Source organism: Amblyraja radiata, chromosome 10, assembly GCF_010909765.2.
Source record: "Amblyraja radiata isolate CabotCenter1 chromosome 10, sAmbRad1.1.pri, whole genome shotgun sequence".
NCBI lineage: Eukaryota > Metazoa > Chordata > Chondrichthyes > Rajiformes > Rajidae > Amblyraja > Amblyraja radiata.
In genome coordinates this window covers 16,412,409-16,439,977 of record NC_045965.1, presented here as the reverse complement: position 1 = coordinate 16,439,977, position 27,569 = coordinate 16,412,409, and the positions used below count along the sequence as shown (strand labels likewise).

The window sequence follows — 27,569 nt, the reverse complement described above, 5'->3', positions numbered from 1 at the left end:
AATTAACTGAATCTTTGATACATTTGAAATTTGAATAAATAACATTTATGAAAATACCTCTGTATTTAAGCAATTAATCAGCCAGCAGAAGGAGACGGACCCTGATGAGTACAAGAAGCTAATTTCAGAGAAAGATACAAATACCAAACGTATTCAACAACTAACTGAGGAAACTGGGAAATTGAAAACTGAAGTTGCTAGGTAAACAAGTGTGTCGTGTATGTGTTGTGTAGAAGCATAACCAGTTAAAAATGCTTCGATCTTTGGGTGAGCGATTTTGATCTTATAGATGGTCCAATTACTTTATAAGTACAATACATGAATAATGGCTAAGTATAAAGATACTGCCAGAAAACAAAATTTAAATGCTGTAAATATGCATAGAGAGCAGAAAGAAGAAAATGCTGCAAACTGGAGGAACACTACCTTGTATTCCATTTGGGTATCTTACAATCCAAAAATCTCCAACTTCAGCAAATTCCATCCCCTCCCACCTTCCTTGGTATGCTCCCATTTCTCCCACTATCTGTCCACCCAGGTCATCCCTGCTCTTCTCCAATCCCTGATCGCCCATTCCTCTTCCCCTATTTCTTCCACCTGTATCCACCTCTCTGGCTTAACATTTCACTCCTTTCTCCTCATTTGACATATTTTGTCCCCATTTCTCCTCCAGCCTTTGTCACTTCATCTAGAAATCTGCCAATCAACCCCCCACCATCACCACCTGTATCCACCTATCACGTGCCAGCTTTTGCCCCGTCTCAACCTCTTGCCTGACATTCTCTCCACCGTCCCCTGCTGCAGTCAATCTGAACAAAAATGGTCCCAACCTGAAACATCACCCCTCCAGATGCTGCCTGACCCACTGTTCCTCCAGCGCTTAGTGTTTTTCTCAGGATTTTGGAATCTGCAGTTTCTTGTGTGTCTGTCTTAATTAGAATAAAAATTGTTTTATATTGCATTTAGTCAAGACCAATTTTGACACACTTGCAATGTTTTTAAATGTCTGACTATTGAAATCTGCTTTGTTTGCAGACTGAATGCATCATCATCTGTATCACAACGTGATGTACAGACATTGAAGACCGAACTCAGTAGAGTGTCTGGTGATCGGGATAAACTAAAACAAGAAATGATGGCAAGGGTGGCAGATATCCAGGAAAAGAACAAAACTATTACCCAGGTTAAAAAGATCGGCCGTAGATACAAGACCCAGTATGAGGAGCTGAAAGCGCAGTATGATAAGGTAAATTGTGACTCTTTATTTAAACAGGTTTATCCAAGCTAAGATTTTTAAACCTTATTTAAAAGAGTAATGTATTTCCTGATCCATTAAGGTGTTTCATTTCATTCTCTTTGACATTGTTATTTGTAAAAACCTACTATTAAGGTGAATTCAAACTAAACTCACCATAATTCGAGTCCCTCCAAATCCTGTCCAAAAACTGCTCACCACTGCTATAAAGCTCACTGAGTTGTAGTTTCTTGGCTTAACCCTGCTGTACTAAAATAAAGCAACATTAGCTCTCCTAGTCTTTCTGTACCTAGCATTGTGATTAGCTAAGTCAACAATTTTGCTAGAGTCTCAACAATCTCCCATAACATCAAAGGATACATCTGGCCTTGGAGATGTATCCACCTTTGTGTTTCTGGACCTCCAACACCACCACCTTCGTAATGTTGATATGTTCCAGGAAATCACTGTTCCTTCATTTAAGACTTCATTTAAGATTGCTAATTTCCAGTGGCTCCATACATTGATAGCCACATTGATCCTCAAGGTGAGCTACTCTCTCCCTCGCTACCTTTTTACTATTCAAGGATCTCTTGATCCCAGCTGCCTATACGTGACATAAATTTTCTCTTTTTTCCTGACCAGATCCTCAACATCCCTCACCAACCAAGGTGTCTTAATCTTAACAGCCTTGCCCATCACACTAACAGGAACTTGATTTAAAAAATATTAGCCTTCTGTGCACTGTGCCCCATATTCCAATTTGATCACTCTTCCAGGGCATTAGGTTTCATCATTGAATTATGTTAAAAGAATGAGTGAAAGATTTTCTTCAGACCATATCCATCCTTGTAATCTGTTAGTTTTGTCAAACTTTTGTCCTGCCTTCCAGATGGTTGCTGAAACTACTTCTCAACGTTCAGCAGAGCAGCAGGCAGAACAATCCTCTGTTCAAGCCACTCAAGATTTGCAAGATGCTTTGGCTCAATCTGAATCCAGAGCTAAAGCACTAGAGTCTCAGGCTGAAGCCCTGCAGAAGGCAAGTCACAAAGTGATTGTGTTGGCATCCTGTTAAGATTGTCAATATTTGGGACTTGAGTTTAAAGTATTGTCAGGCTGTGATGTACCTCAACCTTTTCCTGGATTTAATGGGCTCACTTTGGATGACTGAAGTATTTGTAGTTTAGTTTATTGTCACATGTACCAAGGTAGAGTGAAAAGCTTTTTTGTTACCTGCTATCCAGTCAGTGGTCAGTTCCGCTCTCCGGTTGGTAATAGGGATAACAGCTGGAAGAAACTGTCCCTGAATCTGGGGGTATGCGTTTTCACACTCTTGTTACCTCATAACTACTGGGAGAGAGGAGAAGAGGGAGTGTGTATGTTGAGATTTGTCCTCGATTATGCTGGTGGCTTTAACGAGGCAGCGTGAAGTGTAGATTGAGTCAAATGGAATGGAGGTTGGTTTGCGTGACAGTTTGGGCTGTGTCCACAATTCTCTGCAATTTCTGGCGGTCTTGGATGAAACTGTGGTGAATGCCAATAAAATGGTGTCTTCAGCCCATCTGTAGAAATAGGTGAGAGTTTTTGGGACATGCTGAATTTCCTAAGCCTTCTAAGTAAGTGGAGGCATTGGTGTGCTTTCTTGACCGTTCCTTCGATATGGCTGATCCAGGACAATTTGCTGATGATATTTACTCCTAGGAACCTGGAGCTTTCAACCATCTTTATTTTGGCGCCGGCAATTTATACCACGGTATGTGTACTGCTTCGCTTCCCGGCATTCCTTCTTGCTGACATTGAGAGAAAGGTTGTTGTCTTGGTAACAGGTTACGAATCGGGTTTTCGATCTCCTTCCTATACTGTGCATCATTGTTAGTTGATATCCAGCCCACAATGGTGGTGTCATCTGCAAATTTGTAAATTAAGTCAGATTTGTATTTGGCTGCACAGTCGTAGGTGTAGGGGACTGAAAAGGCACCTTTGCGGGGCACCAGTGTTGAGGATTATCGTAGAGGACAATTTGTCACTTATCCGAACAGAAGGACTGTGTTGGGGCACTGGAGAGGCAACTGGATGACCTCGGGGAAACGAGAGTTTCCTGGACAGGATCTACAGTAAGATCGTTACACTGAAGATACCGGAAGAGAGAAGGTGGGTGATGATGAGGAAGGAAAGGAAGCTTGGAGCACAGGAGACCCCGGGGGAGATGAACCTCTTGAAAACAGGTTCACCCTCTTGGAAGCTGTAGGGACAGAAGACACTGGCATTCTGAGTTGGGGACAGGGCTGCGAGTAAAAACGTGGCGCTGAAGAGACAGACATCAGGCAGAGCCGTGGTAGGCGGGGACTCCATCATGAGAAGTACAGAAGGGTTTCTGCGGCAACAGGCGGGATACAAGGATGGTGTGTTGCTTCCCTGGTGCCAGGATCCAGGACGTCACGGACCGATTGCAGGGCGTCCTCAAGGGTGAAGGTGAGCAGCCGGAAGTGGCAATCCATGTCGGCACAAATGACGTCGGGAAGAAGAAGAAAGAGATTCTGCAACGTGACTTGAGAAAGCTTGGAAGAAGGCTGAAAAACAGGACCTCCAGGGTGGCTATTTCCAGTTTGCTTCCAGTTCCCCGTGCTGGTGAGATGGGGAATCTGAATATGTGGTTGATTTGCAGACGGGTGTGTTTAAACTAGATAGTGGGGGGGAGGAGAGGAGACAAATTGGAAAGACAAGGATGGAGAGAAAGAGAGTATAGGACAAGTTAAAGACACCAGAATTAACGGGGCAGAAAGCTCACAAAGGGATAGGAGAGTATGGCCAAGTGAAATAGGAATCGATGTGAAAGCTGAGGTGAAGAATGGATTTAAAGTATTATATATGAAGACTCGAAGTATCAGAAGTAAATTGGATCAGCTTGAGGCTCAGTTAGAGATTGGTAGATATGTGGGGATTACAGCGACATGGCTGCAGGGGGATCGGGACTGGGAAAAGAATATTCAGGGTTATACAACCTATTAGAAAGGACAGGCCGGTCGGTGAGCAGAGGGGGGAGGTGGGGTAGCTGTTGGTGAGGGATGAAATTCGGTCCCTTGCGAGGGGTGACATAGGGACTGACGATGTAGCGTCACTGTGGATAGAATTGAGGAATTGTAAAGGTAAGAAGACACTAAGGGGAGTTTTCTACAGGCCCCAAACAATAGCCTGGATATAGGGTGCAAGTTACAGCAGGAGTTAAAATTGGCATGTAACAAAGGTTACTGTGGTTATGGGAGATTTCAATATGCAGGTAGACTGGGAAAATCAGGTTAGTTCTGGACCCCAAGAAAGGGAGTTTGTAGAGTGCCTCTGAGATGGATTCTTAGAGCAGCTTGTACTGGAGCATACCAGAGAAAAGGCAATTCTGGATTTAGTGTTATCTAATAAACCAGATTTAAGAAGGGAACTCAAGGTAAAGGAGTGATCATAAGGTGATAAGTTAATCTGCCATTTGTGAGGGAGAAGGTTAAATCAGAAGTGTCAGTGTTGTAGTTGAACAAAGGGGACTCTGAAGGCATGAGAGAGGAGCTGGCCAAGGTCGACTGGAAAAGGATCCTAGCAGGAATGACAATGGAACAGCAATGGCAGGAATTTCTGGGCATAATCCAGAAGATGCAGGATCATTTCATTCCAAAGAGGAAGAAAGATTCTAAATGGAGGTAACTAGCTGACAAGGGAAGTTAGGGATGGAATAAAACTAAAAGAAAAGGTGTATAACATAGCAGAGAGTAGTGGGATGCCATGGGATTGGGAAACTTTCAAAGGACGACAGAAGGTAACAAAAAGGGCAATACGGGGTGAAAAGGTGAGTATGAGGGTATCTGAGAATATAAAGAAGGATAGTAAAAGATTCTTTAGGTATGTTAAGAGAAAAAGATTAGTATAGACAAATGTGGATCCTTTGAAGGCAGAAACAAGTGAAATTATTATGGGGAACAAGGAAATTGCAGAATAATTGAACAGGTACTTTGTTTATGTTCTCCTTAGTGAAGACTGAACCAATCTCCCGGATGTACGAGAGAACAGAGGATCTAGGGAGACAGAGGAACTGATATAAATTTGCATTAGGCAAGAAATAGTATTGGGTAGACTGATGGGACTGAAGGCTGATAATCTGCATCCCAGGCTCTGAAAATCGTAGACGCATTGGTGATCATTTTCCAATGTTCTAAAGAGTCAGGATCAGTTCCTGTGTGTTGGAGGGGAGCTAATGTTATCCCACTCTTCAAGAAAGGAGCGTGAGAGAAAACGGGGAATTATAGACCAGTTAGCCTGACATCGGTGGTGGGGAAGATGCTGGAGTCAATTAAAGAAGTAATAACGGCGCATTTGGATTGCAGTAACAGGATCGGTCCAAATTAGCATGGATTTATCAAGGGGAAATCCTGCTTGACTAATCTTCTGGAATTTATTGAGGATGTGACAAGTGAAATGGATGAAGGAGAGCCAGTGGATGTAGTGTATCTGGACTTTCAGAAAGCCTTTGATAAGGTCCCACTGGAGATTTGTTGGCAAAATTAGAGCACATGATATTGGGGGTAGGGTATTGACATGGATAGAAAATTGGTTGGCAGACAGGAAACAGAGTAGGAATAAATGGGTCCCTGTAAGAATGGCAGGCAGTGGTGAGTGGAGTGCCGCAAGCCTCGGTGCTGGGGCCGCAATATATATATATATTAATGATTTAGATGATGGGATTAAAAGTAACACTAGCAAATTTGCAGATGGACACAAAGCTGGGTGGCAGTGTGATCTGCAAAGAGGATGCTAGGGTGGACAGGTTGAATGAGTGGGCAGATGCAATATAATGTAGATAAATGTGAGATTATCCACTGGCAGCAAGAACAAGGAGGCAGATTATTATATCAATAGTGTCGGATTAGGAAAAAGGGAAGTGCATTGAGACCTGGGTGTCCTTGTACACCAGTCACTGAAAGTAAACATGCAGGTACAGCAGGCAGTGAAGAAAGCTAATGGCATGGTGGCTTTCATAACGAGAGGATTTGAGTATAGGAGTAAATAGGTCCTTCTGCAGTTGTACAGGGCCCTAGTGTGAGACCACGTCTGAGGAAAATAAATGGTACAAATCTGTTAGAATCTTCTGATCTTTCCTGGATTGGGACCTGTGTACTGAAAACTAGTTATTAAATTATCTGGTCAAGATTGAGAGATGTCAAATTAATGTCTATTCTGTGGCAATTAAACAATATATTGGTGTGCCAGATGCAGTCGTGCTGAAGATTTTGTTATGTCCTGATAAACAATTTACTAAATATTCGGGGAATAGACTGATATCACTCATATTATAACTAGCTTAGCACGATTTCAGTTCAGCTTGGAACTTCTCTACTTTAATATCTCTTATATTCCAAAAATGAATAGGATAAGCTACAGGAGGATTTAAAAGTAGATTTTGTAACGGAGTAAAACAGTGGCAAAAATCAAGTGCTCTACATGCAGACTATACCCTCAAAAATGGACTGTTACTTAAATGGAGATTGTGCACGGGAAGAAAGAGATCAAGGAATGACACCCTTATGCTACATACCTTGGAAATTTAAATAAAAACACTTCAGAATCTGGGAGAAAGGAAATTAATGTTTGGGGAAAGTTGTCTCTGAGAAATTACTGTGCTCATCTGCTTTTTTTTTTTAATATGGATTGACTGATGAAGATCGTTTGCTGTGTTAGGTACAAAGATTATTGATCAAATGGTTCATATGTTTCCATTCTTGACCAATATAGTCTAACATTTCATGAGGGTAATCTTATACAATGCAGCCCATTGAATAACTATAACTTTTTGTACTTTTTTCAGTCTGTAAGTGAGAAGGAATCAGAAGTTAAAAAGTTACAGGATGAAGTAACCCAGTTGCAAGGAGAACTTTCACGCTTGCGCCAGGAACTGCAGGAGAAAGCAAACCTTGAAGAACAGCTTCGGCAACAGATACTGGAGAAAGAAGAGAAGACCAAGAAAGCAATATTGGTAGCCAAACAGAAGATAACACAGCTTGCTGGTCAGCCATTTGTATTTTTGAAAATTCTTTTAAAATAGTGAATAGAATAATTGATTGTAGTAAATAACAGATAATTAGAGTTCATGCTTGTACCGTCACACTTCAGAGATACAGCGCAGAAACAAGCTATTCAGACCACTGACTCGCGCCAAACTGTGATCACCCCCCGTACACTAGCACTATCGTACACATTAGGGACACTATGATTTCTACCAAAGCCAATTAACCTACACGTCTTTGGAGTGTGGGAAGAAACCGAAGCACCCGGAGGAAACCCACGTGGTTACAGAGAGAACATATACATTTTATATAGACTGCACCCATGGTCAGGATCCAACCCAGGTCTCTGGCACTAAGGCAGCAACTCTGCCGCTGCATCACTGTGCTCACCGCTGTGTCTATGATTGTTCAATGTTTCCAGTGTATTAAGAAATCCTATATTACAGGTCATTAATATAGGATTTCTTAATACACTGGAAATATTGCTTGTGTTTTATTTAACTGATTGAGGACCAGCTTTTGGTGGCCATCTAATGTAACTAATGCCAAAATCAGCTGTTTTATAGAAGTACTGGGAAGGGGGAGTACCTTAATCCCAAACTGGATCAAATTGCAATTAGCTTTCATCTCCTTAAGTACAAAGAAATGTAATGCTATTGTACTAGTGCTGCAGATAATTCAGCTGTTCCACAGTCCCAGCGACCCAAGTTTATCTTGAGTTTAAACATTCTCCTTGTAGTTGCGTGGGCTTCCTCTGGTTCTCCATTTTACTCCTACATCCCAAATGCAAGTTGACTGTTGGGTAATTACTTAAACTGCCTCTTGTATAGTTTGCTGGTGTGAGACTTGGAGAGGTATTAATGGGCTGGTGTAAGAAAATAAGAGGTGGGGGGGAAGAATCTGGTTAATGGGAGAGAATTGTATCAATATAGAGATGCCAGAGGCAAATGTTTCCAATCATCATCATCATCATCCTTTATTGTCATCTTGCAAAGCAACAGTTGTACAGTGCAAATGAGAAGATGTTTCCCAGGGAATAGAAATGTAGTTACTCTACATTTGCATATGACAATGCACTCTTCTGGACTTTCCAGAAATCTAGGAAAATAAAATTCTGATGTTTTTGTTTGGGGATATAAAGAGAATATTGAAGAAAATTAATTTTGCATTAGTTAAATAAACTGCTCCAACCAAGAATTGAGATAAAACTTACTCTAACGTTATGAATTGTCTTTAAATCTTTCTGTTACTAATCCTTATAACCGTTTACCTTCAAGCATGAAAACAAATGTGTAGAGCAATGATATTTTGCTGATTTGAAATTAAGCCAGTTGGTTTGTTTTAGGTTTGAAGGAACAATTGGCGAAGGAGAATGAAGAGTTGAAGCAGCACAATGAAGAGTTTAAGCAGCGTGTCAGTAGTTTGGATCAGCAAAGAGAGGAGCTGGAGGTGCGCATGAGTGCACTGAAATCACAGTATGACGGTCACATTACTCGACTCAAACGAGAACTGAAAGAACACCAGGAACGACATGAACAACGTGAGGAGCCACAAGAACTAACCATTAAGGTATGTGCAAGAAAGGTCCTGGCATGGAAATGCTGAATTATAAAGATCAAAGATCTATATATATAAATTTAATTGACAAAATTGGAAAGGGAATTTGATACTTGATTCAGTTATATGGTATTCTTCTTATCGAGTCCACGTACAAGATTAGAAGTTGTGCAGGCAGAGCTGAAGTTCAGCCAGAGCTGAACACATTTCTCGGCATCTGCATACAATGGTGTCTGTCTTTTGCCTCTTGTGCGTGGTGGTGGAAAGATTGGTGGAAGCAGGGTCGCGATGTGAACGCTCTTTCCTTGACCCCCAATGTATGCTTTATGGGAGTAATTGCCATATGACTAAATACTTGGAGAATAAAACATTTAATTCACTGGGCCACATTAAACTTGGTGCAGCGACATCCATGAAAATACAGTATTGTTTTCTCTGTTTGTCACTGCATCCGGTTATTCAGAACTACCTTTGGTTATATCAAAACGTTGAGTTGCCTGAAAATTCAACTAATTTTGTATTGCAAATTATTTTTATCTCTGCATTGTGCATATAAATAGTTGTGACTGCCTCAGCAAAGGTTTTTGAGAACTGTTGCTTCATCTTTTAATTATGGTATGAAAATCTAGCAGCTTAAATCATAAAGGTATATGAGAGAAATTATTTTTAATGCATTGGAATGGCCGATGTGACTTCATAAATACAGAATATAATCATTTGTTACATTTTTAATGCATAGCATAATATGACACCAATGATAATATTTATTTCTGCTTTGCATTAGACTTCTGAACCACAGAGACAGTTGGATCCACAGAGGCAAATCACCTTGAAACAAACTACTGTATCTACAGACAGAGGAAGGTAAGAATAAGCATTATCTGTGGCTTGTCTGAAGAAGGGTCTCGACCCGAAACGTTGCCTATTTCCTTCGCTCCATAGATGCTGCCACACCCGCTGAGTTTCTCCAGCATTTTTGTCTACCTTTGATTTTCCAGCAACTGCAGTTCCTTCTTAAACATTATCTGTACCCATGTCATTTTGTTTTACAACTAGCCCCAATTATCAATATAAAGTGGTACTTTGCATACACCTATCCTAAATTCTCATGTAACTAAATGAATAACGCTGTCTTTTTTAGCACAAGATTTGGCAACGGAATTTAACTCTGCTGTTCAATCTTGTTTTACTTTTAAAAGGAAACATATCTGGCAGCTTTTAACAGTTACAACAAATTCCAGTAACGTTGCATGCTTACAGAGTTGATTATTTTCTGTTCATTTTTTATTATATTTTCATTATGAAAGGCAATCTTTTTACGATAAACTTTCTTTAAAATGTTATACAGTTCATGCTCATCTGATCCACCAACGGCCAATATCAAACCAACCCCTCTCGTGGCAACACCGAGTAAGGTAGCTGCTGGTCCAGCGCCTGGCAGTAAGTCCACACCAAGAGCCAGTATTCGTCCAATGGTTACTCCAGCGACTGTCTCAGGACCGGCCACAACACCAACTGCAACAGTGATGCCCACAACACAAGTTGAAACTCAAGAAGGTATCTAGCTTTAAACATTGAATCGTGTAGCATTTACAGCTATCAGCCTTAATATGTACCAGCTGTATAATAATCCCATAGATTTGCCACTGTAGAAGACAATTTGATTTTTAAAACCAATTATATTTTGTTTCATGGAAAACTATGTTCTAATAGACAGTTTTGCCCGTGTCCTTATTCAGCAGCCATACAGTCAGAAGGACCAGTGGAACATGTAACCGTTTTCGGTAGCGCAAGTGGAACAGTGCGTTCAACGAGTCCAAATATCCCGAGCTTGTCACAGCCAATTTTAACAGTCCAACAGCAGCAGACACAGGCAACAGCCTTTGTACAGCCCACCCAACAATCTCTTCAGCAGATAGAGCCAGCAAATCAGGAACTTTCAACAAACCTCGGAGATGTGGTGCAGAACACCCAATTAGAACGACCATCCACTTCTACAGCTGTATTTGGAACAGGTTAGTTTATGTTGTGATCTGAAAATGATTTCTTCAAAGGATAACTTAATCCCGGAAATCAAAAAGAACTACAGTTGCTGGAAATCTGTAACAGTTTAATTTAATTTAGAGATACAGTGCTGAAATAGACCCTTCGGCCCACTGAATCTGTGCCGACCAGTGATCCCCGCACACTTAACACTATCCTACACACACTAGGATTTACAATTTTACCAAGCCAATTAACCAATAAGCCTGTAGGTCTTTGGAGTGTGGGAGGAAAACCCACGCAGGTCACAGGGAGAACGTGCAAACTCCATACAGACAGCACCTATAGTCAGCATCGAACCGGAGTCTCTGGCGCTGTAAAGCAGCAACTACTGCTGCGCCACCATTGCCGCCCATGAGAAAAATTACACCTTAAGATTAAGAAGATTTAAGTTGGCGAGAACGAACAATGCTGGAAATACTCAGCAGGTCACTCCATCTCTTTGGGAAGAGAAAGGGGCAAATGTTTTAAGATTGGAGTTTCCACCATTTTGTCTCTGACATGAAACATCGACTATGTTTATCTTCTTGCATTTTATTTATTTGTTCTCGACAACCTAATCTTCTTAACCTTGTTGTAATTTTTCTCTTCAGACTTTATTAATTTTGTCACTTAGGGATGAGAGCGAGTCATTCAACTCGTGTCTGTTCTGACAATTCTGTAGATCGCAGCTGATCTGCATTAACTCCACTCTTTTACTACACATCCCTTCACATCCTTGAATGAATAACAAAAATCTTATTGGCCTCAGTCTTGGAAGTGTCAAATTCAGTGGGGATGGATGGTTGGGGAAGAATTCCATGCTATGCTCTGATTTTATCTCCAAAGGTTTACCTTTGAGTCGTAACTTTATGCAGCATGATAGCAATTCGTTCATGCCGACCTCAATGTCTCCCTGTACTTACCCAACCTACCTGTGCTTGGCCCATTATTCCTTTTTTTTAGATTTAAGATCGTGCCCCGTAGTCCATATGGCATACATATCCTTAATTCACCATTATTTGGTGTATTAATAACTAATGTATTGGATAACTTCTTTTGTCTATCTCTTTTAATGAGCCATTCTCGCGCAAGTGAATAAATATGTGGATTTTTAGGATCTTTTGGGGCATTTTGAGTTGAAATAACGGTTTCATAAGGTGTCACCTTTCAGTTTCAGGTTCCACTACTATGTCCAAGCGTCAGCGTGAAGATGATGACGAGATGAGTGCAGATAACACAGTTCATGGCCAGGATGAGTCTTTGGAACATCAACCAAAGAAGTTGAAACTTACCCAACGAGCAGTACGTGAGATGGTTGATGTATTCCTGGTGTAATTGGAAAATAGACTAGGGCTATGGGAGCATCTCTTGATTCAATCACATAAACGGGAAAATCATTTGTATGTTTCTGGAAATCCAGAACAAATGAGCAAAATAAAATTAGAGACAAACCACAAAGGAATACAGTTCGAGAGTGTTTGTTTCCACAAAGGGTTGTTGTAATCTGGAACCATCCCCCTTAAATGCACATGAATGGTGAAACAAGTGCCATTTTCTAAGTCAATCGGATGGGTGATTAGAGGGAAGGGTATCAAGATAAATGGGGGTTCACTATTGAATAGCAGTAATCTAATTAATGGCTGAATATATACAGTTGAACTGGCCTGTTACATTAAGTATGTTTGTGAATGGCAAATAGCTTAAATATTTGTGAAATCTCGTTCAAACCAAGCTGTTTGAATGACAATAAAAGGCATTCTATTCTATTCTAAAACTCTGATAATCCGTCACTATCGGGACTTTCGTGGTGCTAGGTAGGCAGATTTTCCAGACTATAGGGTATTGCACGCATTGAATTCACTTTTTTATCTGTTAAACAGCATTACAATGAATTTTCCAGTGAGCCAGATAAATATGAAGGGAGCACAGTAACTGGATCTTCAGTGAATAGGAAGGAAGCCCCTTGAGCCTTATTCTGAACCATCGCGATTTCCCAATAGCTGGATGGTGGATTTTCAGTTTGTGTAGTCAGAAAAGGAAAGTTAGGGGGAAAAATATATATACTGAATTTCTTGCTCCTCTGCTAGTTTTTGAAATGTTTTTGTAGAATTAATGTTAAAGGCTAACATCATTGAAAACTATACTACTAAACTGTTTCAACCTCAGGAAGAGCACATGCAAGAGGTGGATGAAAGCGCAGAAACAGATACTGAAATGCAGATGCAGTCAGAGAACTTGGATTCACAGGACTCTCTCACCCAAGTGAGTTAATTGCCACCAGTCAATTTTAGACTGGAATGAAATGGGTGTAATATTACATCCTGACTAGGTACAATGCTCTCCATCATGTTTGGGACGAAGACCCTTCATTTATTTATTTGCCTCTGTACTCCTCAATTTGAGTTTTGTAATAGAAAAAATCACATGTGGTTAAAGTGCACATTGTCAGATTTTATTAAAGGGTATTTTTATACATTTTGGATTCACCATGTAGAAATTACAGCAATGTTTATACATAGAACCCCCAGCTGATTTACAATTACAAATTACAGCCCCCCCCCCCCCCCCCCCCCCCCCGATTTCAGAGCACCACAATATTTGGGACACATGGCTTCACAGGTGTTTGTAATTGCTCAGGTGTGTTTAAATGCCTCCTTAATGCAGGTATAAGAGAGCTCTCAGCATCTAGTCTTTCTTCCAGTCTTTCCATCTCCTTTGGAAACTTTTATTGCTGTTTATCAACATGAGGACCAAAGTTGTGACAATGAAAGTCAAAGAAGCCATTATGAGATTGAGAAACAAGAATAAAACTGTTAGAGACATCAGCCAAACCTTAGGCTTACCAAAATCAACTGTTTGGAACATCATTAAGAAAGAGAGCACTGGTGTGCTTGCTAAAGGCGAAGGGACTCTCTATAATAAAGACAAATCCCCAAACACCTATCCAACAGATCAGAAACACTCTTCAGGAGTCGGGTGTGGATTTGTCAATGACCACTGTCTGCAGAAGACTTCATGAACAGAAATACAGAGGCTACATTGCAAGATGCAAACCACTGGTTAGCTGCTAAAATAGGATGGCCGGGTTACAGTTTGCCAAGAAGTACTTAAAAGAGCAACCACAGGTCTTGTGGATAGATGAGACAAAGATTAATGTATTAGAGTGATGACAAGAGCAAAGTATGGAGGAGAGAAGGAACTGCCCAAGATCCAAAGCATACCACCTCATCTGTGAAACACGGTGGTGGGGATGTTATGGCCTGGGCATGTATGGCTGCTGAAGGTACTGGCTCACATCGTCATTGATGATACAACTGCTGATGGTAGTAGTGTAATGAATTCTGAAGTGTATAGACCCATCCTATCTGCTCAAGTTCAAACAAATGCCTCAAAACTCATTGGCCGCAGTTCATTCTACAGCAAGACAATGATCCCAAACATACTGCCAAAGCACCAAAGGAGTTTTACAAAGCTAAAAAATGGTCAATTCTTGAGTCGCCAAGTCAATCAATCGATCTGAACCCAATTGAACATGTCTTTTATATGCTAAAGAGAAAACTCAATAGGTCTAGCTCCCCCCAAAAAAGCATAAGCTAAAGATGACTGCAATACAGGCCTGGCAGAGCATCACCAGAGAAGACACCCAGCAACTGGTGATGTCCATGAATCGCTGACTTCAAGCAGTCATTGCATGCAAAGTATATGCAACAAAATACTAAACATGACTACTTTCATTTACACGACATTGCTGTGTCCCAAACATTATGGTGCCCTGAAATGGGGGGGTCTATGTATAAACACTGCTGTAATTTCTAAATGGTGAAACCAAAATGTATAAAAAATGGCCTATATTAAAATCTGACAATGTGCACTTTAACCACATGTGATTTTTTTTTTTCTATTACAAATCTCAAATTGTGGAGTACAGAGGCAAATAAATAAATTATGGGTCTTTCTCCCAAACATTATGGAGTGCACTGTATCTCATATGCCATCTGGGAATTGAGATCATTTGGATTTCAGCTCCTGAAGTCCATAACATCTTTTGTTCATTGACATTTATTCTCCTTTGCATTAAATTATTTTTGTCATTTTGCACAACTGGTGAAATTTGCCCATATTGGTAATATTTAATCCAGTTAATGTGTAAATTTAAGGACCCATCTCCTTGACATCATGCACAGTTGACGGCATGGTGCCATGGGCCGAATGACCTGTTAATATGGTGCATGATTCTTTCCAAAAAGCATTGTTGAATTCTCCTCCGTCTGTAACCAGGGAATCGGCATTGATCAGAAATGCCGTTGTGTGATAATAGCAACACATCAGAACTTTGTATTCTGTAGAATGTAGCCTATTTCATATCCACAAAATATTACATAAATAATTTATTAATCGCTTGGCCAACATTTGTTGCCTTCAACAAATAACAAATAACCAGACTACCAGCCTGGAAGAGTGAGGAACCTTCAAGAATAATCATGTAAAAAGTGCAGTAACATTCAGGACAAAACAAGTTTGTTAACCAACACCCTGACCATAATCTTGAATATCTCGTTCCCTCAACAACCCAATGCCTGCTTTCTGCATATCATTTGGACTATTTTGCAGCTCCCTGCCGTAGGGCTCCCCCACAAATTTGTGACCTTTGTCACAAGTCGGTTGAGAGAGGTTTTGGGTGCCTCTCTGACTTGGAACCACATCATCCTTCTTTCCTTTGTCATTGACCCTTAAACCTGGAGCTCCTTATCAAAAAGCACATTGAGACTATATATACTACACAAACTGTGGTGCTTCAAGAAGACAGTTAGCCATCAATACTCATAATCCAATTACGAGCCACACTGTACTTTTAATGAAGTACAGTTGCCTCAGGAAAATTAACTTCTAGAAGTGAAAACTATTGCGCCAGTGTGTATTCACAGCTCTCTGCTGAAAAATAGGAATCATGTATAAAGATCTAAAAGGTGTTTCCCAGACACAGACAAGAAGAGTAACCTCATTGTTAAAATAGTATCGAGCAAACATTGCACAATGAAATGTAGCAAGCTACAAGGATTTTTTTCCCTGACTAGTCTGAAGAATGGTCAAGACCTGAAACGTTACCCATTCCTTCTCTCCAGAGATGCTGCCTGTCCTGCTGATTTACTCCAGCTTTTTGTGTTTATACAAGGATTGCTTTGCCAGCACTTACAAACCTGTAATCTCTGCACCATTACCCTTTTTGAAAAAAATGATTGGCAGTAAGGATACCTCTATGATGGTATATATTGCTGAACAAAATGAGCCATATAATTGTACTTGAGTGAAACTGTTATTAAAATTGATTGCAAAGAAATCAAGGTGGCATCTGGGCAAAATATTTCAAAAACTTCTGCATTGACAAATTTTCACAATGTAAAGAACTTGGCTATAAGAATTTACAACAGCCTAAGCAGATAACACATGTAACCCAACAAAAAATCTAAGGAAACATGATTTTGTATATTGTTTGCACTTGCATGTAATATTTGTAATTATTGAGTAATTTGTTCTTATTCATTGCAGTAATTTCCCAATGGAAAATTAATTTATATTCTTCCTTTTTTGCAGGTGGTTATTGAAGAATATCCACCTTCTCAACTGATGGAAGATAATGAAGAGATATCACATCCTTTGAACTTGATCCCCCAACCATCAGAACATCAACAAAATACCCAGTCATCACAAAATTCTCAGACACAAACTGAATACATTATTATTGAGAGTGATGAAGATCAAGACAATGAAGAGGACCAAGAGCAGGTAAAAATCCTGAACCTGAATGAGATTTAATTTATATAGTGTTTGGCAGATATCTTAGCCCAATTAACATTTTAAGCAGTTTAATTACCAACAGTAGACATTTTGAATTAAGAAAATGTCCACTGTTCATACGTGACTTCCTGGCACGTCAATCTACCTTTTGCCTTAAACATATAGGACATTGCTTCCATTGAGGCAGAGAGTTCCAAACACATTTGATCATCTGAATGGTAAACACAATCGCTTTTGTTTTAAATGGACAACATTGTATTTATAAATATTGGCTCTTAATTCTAGATTCTCACAGAAAACAAAAAAATCCCCTCCTTACCTAGGCTGCTTGGGATCTTGTATTTCAATCAAGTTATCTCAAGTTCTTCTAGGTTACAGTGATGCAAACCTAGCTTATCCCGTCTTTCCTCAAATGACAGGGATAGGTACAATACAGTACAGAGTGGCACAGCAGTAGAGTTGCTAGAGTAGCAGTGCTAGAGACCCGAGTTCGATCCTGACTATGGGTGCTGTATGTACGGAGTTTGTACGTTCTCCCCGTGACCACGTGGGCGTTCTCTGGGTGCTCCGGCTTTCTCTCACATTCGAAAGGCATGCAGGTTTGTAGGTTAATTGGCTGCTGCAAATTGTTCCTCTTGCCTAGGATTGAGCTAGTGTACGGGCGATCGTGGTCAGCATGGCCTCGGTTGGACCTAGGGGCCTTGTCTCCATGCTGTGTCCCTAAACATCAAAGTAAACAGTCCTCCAGATGTGGTCAGCCACACAACACTCCAGGCATCATCACGGGTGAACGAGTTGCTTACAATAACAATCAATTATTGTATTTGCATTTTAGCCTTTTTTTAGTTATTGGTAACTCTGGAAAATGATTCTGCATCTCACTATTTAGCCAATATGCTTTATGTTATAAATGAGCAATTTTGCATTTCTCCACATTATGATGCATTTGTCAAACTGCTGTCGTGCCTTATTTCCCTTTGTATCCTCCTTGCTTTGTCTTTGCAACTTAATTTCCTTCCTAAGCAAATTTCCTTTGATCCTTTTCAACTCTTAACAAGGCCCAAGCACTGATCCCTGTTGCACCACTCATTATCGTAAAACCCTTACTCTGCCACCCTCAGGACTTTGCCGTCACACGGGCAGATTTTCTGGCAGATTGGATGCCACTCATTACCGCAACACATTTTTGTTTTGCATGATTCACAACAGTATAATGTTCTAATGAATCCTGGGAGTTAAAAGGGAGCACAGAAAAAGAATGAGGTGAAACGAGCTGAAGCATGCAGGAATAGAGGACACTAACTCTGGCCGCCAAACCTCTGCACTCTGGACCCCAGCTTCGTCTGCATGTGTCCGTTCCACAATGGCAGAGTTAGAAACCTAGCCAGCATCCTATCTTCTAACTAGTTTTTATGGAGAAAATTTGAATGTTTCTCTTGCAAAATAGCTGTCTCAAGTTCACTATATAGGTAGACAACTAATTATTGAAAGACAGTTGCCTGGAAAATTTAAATTTATCTTTCAATTGCATGACCTGAAGAATTTGACCTCAAATGTTTTCAACCATTTTAGGAGGAATATGAAGAGGACGAGGAGGAAGAGGAAGAGGATGATGATACTGGTATTGAGGATGGTGATGGTGAAGATAGTAATGAGGGTAGTGCTGAAGGAGAGAATAACTATGATGATGGCAATGTTGAGGTATGCAGGATCTTTGAGATCATTCCAGTGAAGCTGACTGAAATGTCATGATGAGAAATTTTAATGGATGATTCAGTTCCAGATACTTAATTTCTCCTCTCTTATTTGCCCTGTCATTATGGATAGTAATTATTTTAAACATTCATTTTGGGTCACTCCTCGGGAGACTCGGCAAATTTATGCAACTTCCAGCTGTTAAAACCTTGCTGAAACCTGGACTGTTTTCTTCACCAAATACATTTTTTACTGTACTTTGGTGATTATAACTGAGTGCTGCACTCTATATATGATGTGCACAAGGCTCCATGCAATTGAAATGTCACTTCTGAATTACAACTTCTATGAAAGTACATCAATGTTCCTTTAGCCTTTTTTTTTTTAATCCAGTTTATCTTTGCATTAATCTGACGGACATTTTATTGGAAATTCTATGCTTTTCTCAATCTTACCATGGAAATACAAATCGTCTAGTACCTGGGCTAAATGACCCCCACAAATCTTAGTTGAATTCTTATTTGCCAAACATTTGCACACTTTCTTTGATCTTTAACGGCTTTACCCAATGCCATCTAAACATGTACTGCACTAAGTAATCTTTAAAAGAGGGCCATGGTGCTGCTGCTTCATTAGGAGCTTATACCTGTTATTGATCAAGTACTAACCATTATCTTTGTTAGGTCGACACTGAGAACTGTTTGGAATTGGGGTGAAATTGAAATGCATTTAACCCTCAGGCTGATGAGGGGCTTGGTGTGGGCTTGGTGTGTGGAGTCATTCATTCGGAGCTATTGCATGATGGCCTGTTCATAACATCTTTTTAATTAAGGCTTTGGCTTGCAAGATTTTTTAATTTAAAAATATGTTTCTGCTGGCCCAGTCATAGTAGTTATACTGGTAGTAGGAGTATACTGGTAGAAGGAGTGAGGTGATGATAGTTAGCAACTTATGTTTCGAATCTTGAAGTTGAATAACCTTTGGGAAGGCCACAAAAGGTGTTCTCATAAAATGATCAAGAATTGTTTTTAAAAAAAAGTCATGCAATCATAAAATATGAGGTTTCCTTGAGTGCAATTGACAGTACAATTTGCTGCTAGAAGAAGTGTTCACTTTCAGCTAGTTGTCTCATGTTTTTGATGTACTTTCCAATTTGGTGTGATCTGGGAATATACCTTTTACTTTTGATTTTTTTTTGTTTGGCCTTTTTAACTAACTAATGTTTAATATTCTGATGCTGTTGGTTTAATTTTCACAGCCTGCGTATGGGGTGATATTTACAAAGCTCTTAATCAACTGTTTTTTCTACACAGGTTGCAGATGGGACAGATCCCAGTGCAGATGAGCAAACTACAAGAGAAAGTACCCACATTTCAGAGGATAATTGTAAGTCTTAGGAAATTCTTTGATTTAAAAAGTAACCTGATTGTTAAAATTAAAGTACTAATAAAATGTATTGGAATTTAAATATTTTGCTGAGCAATTTTAGTGAAATAAAATATAAAATCTCTTGCCTATATTACATTAAATGTTATCAGTCTATTGGTTTTCTTAAAATATCCAATAGTAGAGATCCATAGGAAGCTTTAACGTTTGCTACTAAAGGCCAGAGTTTCATGGTGATGATGAGAAGTGCATTGTTCTTTACCTACGAAGCCCACAAATAAAATTAAGTTAGTTCACCCGCGTTATAGACGATGTCCAGGTCCTTGTGGACTAATGTGAAATGGTGTGGGTAAGGCCTTGGAGTTCTGCCGATAGAAATGCAAAAAAAAATATTTGTCAACTGACTGCCCCAGCTTTAACTACAGTTAATTAACTAGTTACAATGTTCAAATGGCTCATTCAGAAATGTTCAATATTTTTAAACTATTAATCAAACAAAATTGGAAAATTAAAAATGCTTAAATTAGCACAATACAAGTTCATTTGATTCCTTAAAAAAGAATTGTGAAGTATCTGAAACTTTCTCATTTTCAATTCCTCATTGCATTGAAATGACTGGAGACGTTGAACCTGCAACTAGTTTAACCTTTAGTGCAGGTTCAGCAGATAGATTCCAAGTGAAAACAAATAGTCAGCTAAACTCCAGCAATCACTATGAGGAATTTCCTGTTCTTTGTGCCAGGAAATGTCAAATCTTTAAGATGAAACATGGGCCTTTTTATAGGACAGCATAGCAGTCCTTTGTCATTGTATAGAATAGAACTGTGACCTTCATAACCTTTGAAGCCGAGCACAACAATGATGGCCAATAATGTTGGACAATACAGATTTAACATGTTGTGCAATGTAATGTCGTTGTTTATATTATAAACTTTTAGAGAATATTGAATATGGTCGCGTGTCGTGGGAATTAATTTATTTAACGTGCAGTTTATTTTTGTGGTGTTAATGGGCTAAGGCTTCTTAGTAACAAGCATGATGTTTCTATTTTGTCAACAGCTGGAGGTGAAGGTAGTGTCACCACTACAGAGTCCTACACTCCAGAAGCTCCAAGAGAGCAGCAGCAGGTTGCTGAAAGACAAGCTCCACGGCTTTTGAGATCGCCAAGAAGACCACCGCATCCTCTTCCTCCAAGACTAACAATTCAGCCTCCAGCCCAAGAACTGGGACCACCTGCCCAGGTGCTTAAAACTAAGTTGGCAAAAATGTATTTTTCTTAGACATTTTGATGTTCACCCCAAACTCTGTAGCTAATAGTTTTGGGTATTTTCTTTCAATTGTTCATCAACATATCAATTGCTGCCTCTTGTTTAAAGTTGGATTGGCTTTATTGAATGTTGCTTAATTGATAAAATCGCAAATGGTTTTGTATCAGAGATTAGCATTACAGTTATGAACAGCAATTTGTTTAAGTTTCTGTCATGTGATATACTTACATGTGCAGGTAGTCCTGCTATAACAAGTGCTTCTATAACACTAATTGGATATTACGCAAGATATAGGAGATTAGGGAACACAGTTTGCATTACGCCAGCCAAAATGGTTATAATGCAATTTAGATCAGGAGCTTGAGAACAACATAAGTTACTTTGGAAATTGACTATACTGGGGAAAAAACTGTCTTGAGGGGAAAAAAAGTATAGGGCCTCCTCAGTAGTGAGACTCCTGTTGCTAATGTAACTGCAGTTGGCCATTGACATGGGACAAGCACTTGCTTCTTCTGATACATGGGGAATCGGTCGGCATGGGCAGATTGGGCTGAACCGCCTATTTTCATTCTATACGATTATATGTATGTATTAAAAAGCACAAAAAATATTTTGCAAAACCCAAAGCACAAGAATTGTCAAAGAAAATGTTTCATAAATTTTGAATGATGTTCAAGTTTCTGTTTTACTAATTGAACATCATATGAGGAACACAGTTTTCCATAATATTTGTTGTAATCATTTTTCATCCTATTACACAGAGATTCCCCCCAGCTCGACGGCCATCATCAAGTCGGGGAGGTATCCAGCTTACTCCAGGCATTGGAGGTGTGGTAAGTAACCCAAATTCTTAGTGCATCATTTAGGAATAAGGTATTGCCATGTTTTAATTGTTTCCTCCAAACTGGTTATCATTTTATTTTATAGCTATGAGCTGACCATTTTTAGAATTACCAATCAACCAGTTTCTGGATTTACATGAATTGATTTAATTCATTCATTTCTGTTCTTTTTTCTTCAAAGCATATAACTGTGATTTGTGGCAATATTTATGTCTGCATAAATCCAATTAACAAGGCATTGGCATTGGAGACCATTGGTGATTCATCCACGGCAGTATTTCTGTTGCCGCATGTCTTAAGTCTTGTATTAAAATATGCCAATGCATGCGTGAACTATTAATTTTGTGTTTTGAAATGCACTGGTCTTGCTAAAAATACTTTTCCTGCTCAGATGATGCAGTCAGATGGTATTATTTGCCTTCTCTTTTCTTAAATACATGGTTTTCTTAAATACACTTTTCTTTTGACTGGTGTTTAACACTTTTTTCTTCAGCATCAGCATTTCTTTGATGAAGATGACAGAATGGTACCTAGTACACCAACACTTGTTGTGCCCCACCGATCAGATGGGTTTGCAGAAGCCATTCAGTAAGTGGATTTCCCTGTTAGTGTCTTCGAAGTTCAAAATAAGGCGTCTTTTCTTCAAAATACTTTCGGTAGCTAGGTGGTATACAATAATATAACAAGAAAAATTTTCAGCACTGGTTAATTGAGTTTGGCTTTTTATTCTGACTGGTTATCATCAATTTAATGTATTCTGAAGTTGGGGGTGTCAAAAACAATACATTTGAACTTTTTTGAATATTTGTGAACTTCAAATAAATATAAGAAAAATGATGACTTTTTCCATGACAGTCATATGTTTATTTGAAGGTATGATGGTTGCCTATTTAAAATTAGCTTTGAACACATTGCTGTGTGTTTTGAACTTGGATAATATGTATACTTTTGTGCACCTTTGAATTTAAAAGCTCATGTTAAAAACTTTCCTTAGTTCTCCCCAGGTTACAGGAGTCCCTCGCTTTAGGTTTGGACCACCTGAAGATATGAATCAAACTAGTTCAAGTCAGTCTGATCTTGGACAATTGGCATCACAAGGAGGTAACATTTATACAAAACAAATCTAAATCTCTTCAACCTACAAACAGCATATTAGTCTTAATGGAAGACCGTAAAAAGATTGTGGCATTCCATTGGTCAAAGTGAAGTAGTTACTAGACTTACTGCAAGCGTACTATGAAAGTGGAGGTCCAAGACCTATAGGCAGATATAGAAGGTGGAAGGGGAGTGGGGACAGCAGTGCAAAGCCCTGTCTTGCTGGGATTTCCCAGCGTTACTTGGGAGAATTGCCACTCTGAACCAACGCAGCATCTTGTTTTTTATGAATTTTTGCTATATTTTGATATTTTTATTATTATTTATTTTTATTAACTTGGATTCAGCTTTAAATTTTAAGTAGCTATGCATGTCAGTTAAACAAAGTCATGCGTTTTGACTGAACTCGTAGCTTTTTCTTCTGTCAGGGACATTGGTAAATATCATGATTGGGGCACCAATACCATACCGTTATGGCCCAATTTCAAATGAAAACATATGGCTGCAATCGGGTGTGGAAGGCTAATGAGAGTGTGGTTGTACCACAAGTGGCAATTCAGAGTGGGTTTGACAGGTCAATGTTATTCAGTCCATTCAGAACTTCAGTAACAGTGCTCCAGATGCTTTTACAGATTAATACTTCGAACACAAATTTATTTGCGTAATATTTGTAGTACCTAGTTTTTTCATAAAGATCGGGAAGTACTATGAAGATTTAGGATTTTTTTTTCTATTGATCAATGACTTTCATTTTGATACTTTCACCTTTTTTGCTGATTAGAACTGAACTTTTATCATGTCACAAACTTGACCGTGAGAATTGGTTCCCAAATGTATGAGCGGTCGGTAACAACCTGTCCAGTACTGGAGTAGTGCTGTTGATTAATGATCAGCTTCAGATATCTCCATTTCAATAAAGCATCTAAGATATCTCCATTTCAATAAAGCATTTACTTGGATTCAAATACTTTTTCAAAAGAAAGTGTTCTGAAATGTTGCTATATACGAAGCTGACACGATGCTTTGCTATGTCCCACCGTGAACATGCTAACCTTTTTGCTGATCTAAACAAATCCTGTTTGCCTTCATTAGAACCGTATCCTCCTTTGCCGCTCCTATTTTAGGTCCTGTCCAAATGTCTCTTAAATCTAGTGATTGTGTCTAATCCCACCATCTCCACTGGCAGTGAATTCCAGAGATATCAACCAATCTGTCTGTAGCAACAGCATAGCCCTAGAATTCCCTTTAAAAACCCTTTCGTCTTCAACATGTGCTATCTATTTTATGATCTCACCCCTCACATGCGAAAATGATTCTGACTAACTTATTCCTCTAATAATTTTATATACCTTTATCAGGTCACACCTCATCCTCCTTCACTGAAAACAAGCCCAGCCTATCCAATGCCCCATATCTAAAGTCCTCCAATCAAGGCAACGTCCTGGCAAATCTCAGCACACTCTCCAGCATAACCAACTGTGCACATTCCTCCAAGAGCAGTCTAGCCAGCGTTTTTTAAAGTTGCAGCATAATGTCACATCTTTTGTATTCCGTACCCTGACCTGAATAGGAAAACATGCCAAACTTCTTCATCTTATCTATCTGCGTTGCCACTTTCAGGGAATTATGAACTTGAACGCCAGGGTTCAATGTATATAATATTGTAATTATACTATTACAATATGGTATGTTATTTGCTTATTCTCAAGATTTCCTTAAGAACTAATCTGTGCTAATAAGTATCTTCACCGTGGCTCTATAGGGCTAGGAATGTACGAGACTCCCATTTACCTTGCTGCTGTGCATGAAGATGAGTCTGGAGGCCGCAGTGTACCTACTACACCATTGCAAGTTCATGCACCAGGTATGGGTTTGTTGAACATCTTCTAGTGTTTTTCTACTGAAGCTTAAAATAATGAATTTCTTTTAAATGCTTCTGACAGTGGTGCACAAATTTGGGCTTTTGGTTTTTGCAGAAGAATTTCGAAGACACAAAAATTCTCAGCTTTAAATTGCCAAATTTACCCATCTAACTTTCCCTCTTTAACCTCCACAAGGAAGATTTGCATAATAATAATGATTACATTTGTCTTGTTCAAGTTGCTGTACATGGTAATCTAATTATAGCTGGTCCATTGTCCATTGGTCCATTGTCTTGAGACAACTCCTGTTTCTGAGCCATGTGGCTTACTTGGTGGCAGCAGCATCTGGAAACGCTTTGGGACAGATTTGCTCCCAGCTGATGTTTGACACAAGTTATTCATGACCCTTGCACTTTCCCTCAGGCAATTATTTTTACGGTAGTCCTTATGTAATTGAAATGAAGAATTTTTAATACTCATCATATTTTAAACCATGAAATTGTCGGGATATTGTAAGTAACTGCCAATTCAAAATGGCATGGGAAAAATGGATACTGAATCCCATGCATTTTAAACTTCTGGTTTAGTCTACCACGAGGGACTATCGAATGCCTTACTGAAATCCATGTACACACCATCCACTGCCCTGCCCTCGTTGATCAGCTTTGTCACCCCCTGAAAATTCTTGAGTTTGTCAGACATGACCTGCTGCAGACATGTATAGATAGTCACTGTCCCTAATATGTCCATTATTTTCCAAATGTAAGTGTATCCTATCCTGAAGAATCCTTTGCAATAGTTCTCTTATCACTATTGTGAGGCTCACCCGGCTATAATTCTGTGATTCACGTCTACTTCCCTTAAAACAACATTGGCTGTTGGCCAGTCCTCTACGACCTTGTGTGGCTAGAGATAGAAATAGATAGAGGATACAAAGGTCTTTTTCAAGTCCCTGCAATCTCCCATCTCGCCTCTCTCAAGAACCTGGGGTCCTTGGGATCTATCTACCTTTATGGCCCTGTCCCACTGTACGAGTTCATTTAAGAGTTCTCCCGAGATTTACTCGGAGATTTACGGTAATGGCCGCTCGGGGCTCTCGTGGACATTTTTCAACATATTGAAAAATCTTCACGAGTCTTCCCGAGCTTACCGCATTTCCCGTGTACCTGCCATTAGCGTTACGAGCCGCTAAGAGACGTCCCGAGCACCGACGTACCCGCTACGTACTTCTATGTGCTTACCACGAGTTTGTTTTTTTTTAAACTCGGGTGATCTCTTGACTGGACTCATACAGTGGGACAGTCCCATAATGCTCTTCAAGAGCTCCAACACCACCTTCTTTGTGATCTTAAACTGACCTAGCATATTGGTATTCTCCACACTGATTTCATGTCCTCAATGTTCCCTTTGGTTAATTCAGATGCAAAGTACTTGTTCAGTAACTCATTCACATCCCTGACTCAAAGCACAAATTGCCTCCTTTATCCTTCAGCGGTCCTACCTTGTTCCTGGTTATTCTTGTTTTTAATGTGCATATAAAAAGTTTAGGATTTTCTTTAATCTGATTTAACAGTGACATATCTTGGCCCATTTTTTAGCTCTTTTAATTGCTCCCGTGAATTCCTTCCCGCTTTTTTATATTTCTCAAAGGCCCTGTCGGATTTTATATTTTTGAACCTTGATCCTTTTTTTTCCTTTTTGACCAAAGTTACAATATCTTTGATCATCCAAGGTCTCCTTACCTTTCTATCGTGAGTTAGATCAAAAGTCCTGTTCCCGTGATGTCTGACTGGCAATCTACCCATTCTAGGTCTGTTCAGATAAATCTTTGACCTGCTTTCAATGCATTTATATTTTTCTCAAATATGACAACTAATGGTGTACCTTTGTTGCCACATTTATTTTGAAGTTCTAGCCCCAGTTAGTCACGTAGTTCCTTTTTTTATTTCAGTGACTGTTTTCAATGAGGGACCACAAGCAGATGTAACTGAGACTGCCTCTCAATCTGTCCCTATGATTGCAACATCCACAAGCAATCTAACCAGCACTGTTGAATCTGGAGGTGGTGATGATGGTGATGAAGTGTTTATAGAAGGAGCAGACCAAGAAGGGTAAGATTGAAATTGCTGCTCAATGTTGGCGCTTAATTCTTTTAAAGGGCCAATTAAATCATTAATTTTCACAAATGCTTGCATTTTGTTATTTTTCCAAAAATTAAATCTTGCTTCAAAGTGGCTTTCAGCAATTTAATTGAGAAAGTTTTAAATGGACTCTATATCAAACATGAATTGACCATCTGCGCTTGGAGCTGGGAAATATCAAAGGGATCCCACATAAATATACTTCATTTCTATTCATAAAGGAATGGACTTTGTAGTTGGAGGATTAAACAAAAGAGAAGGCAAAAATGTCTAGTGTGAGTTTCTACAGAGGTGGTACTTGATATCTTAGTGGTCTCAAAGGTAGATAAACCCCAAGAGCCAGAGGAGATTTATCTCAAGCAGGTGTGGGAGGAAATAGAAGAGATTGCCAGGGCCCTGTCTGCGAGTTTTGCTCACGAGATACCAGATGCCTGGAGGATAACAAATGTAGTTCCTTTTCCATGTGAAGAAAAAGGGAAAAACTACAGACTCAGATCTAACATCAATAGTAAGGAAGTTAATTGGAAAATAACGGATGGGATTATTGATAAATTGGAAAAACTTGAAATATCCGTGTTAGCCAGCATGACTTTGCCAAGGGCCGATCCTGTCTGACCAATCTGA

At 39.4% G+C, this 27,569-nt stretch overlaps 1 protein-coding gene across 4 annotated transcripts in view; it reads left to right on the top strand.

The window, feature by feature from the left end:
* tpr (translocated promoter region, nuclear basket protein) overlaps positions 1-27,569 on the top strand; it is a 67,359-nt gene that overhangs the window by 36,401 nt on the left and 3,389 nt on the right. Inside the window, exons 30-48 of one of the 4 annotated variants that reach the window (XM_033028181.1) lie at positions 71-201; positions 1,036-1,246; positions 2,127-2,273; positions 7,080-7,278; positions 8,624-8,847; positions 9,620-9,699; positions 10,184-10,392; positions 10,575-10,850; positions 12,032-12,162; positions 13,027-13,122; positions 16,453-16,644; positions 18,229-18,357; positions 19,665-19,737; positions 20,797-20,978; positions 21,767-21,838; positions 22,341-22,435; positions 22,842-22,948; positions 24,705-24,806; positions 26,756-26,915. In XM_033028181.1, coding sequence (XP_032884072.1) covers positions 71-201; positions 1,036-1,246; positions 2,127-2,273; positions 7,080-7,278; positions 8,624-8,847; positions 9,620-9,699; positions 10,184-10,392; positions 10,575-10,850; positions 12,032-12,162; positions 13,027-13,122; positions 16,453-16,644; positions 18,229-18,357; positions 19,665-19,737; positions 20,797-20,978; positions 21,767-21,838; positions 22,341-22,435; positions 22,842-22,948; positions 24,705-24,806; positions 26,756-26,915 — 2,816 coding nt within the window. The remainder of the gene's footprint in view (positions 1-70; positions 202-1,035; positions 1,247-2,126; positions 2,274-7,079; positions 7,279-8,623; positions 8,848-9,619; positions 9,700-10,183; positions 10,393-10,574; positions 10,851-12,031; positions 12,163-13,026; positions 13,123-16,452; positions 16,645-18,228; positions 18,358-19,664; positions 19,738-20,796; positions 20,979-21,766; positions 21,839-22,340; positions 22,436-22,841; positions 22,949-24,704; positions 24,807-26,755; positions 26,916-27,569) is intronic. The other 3 variants (XM_033028182.1, XM_033028183.1, XM_033028184.1) reach the window with 3 other exon arrangements.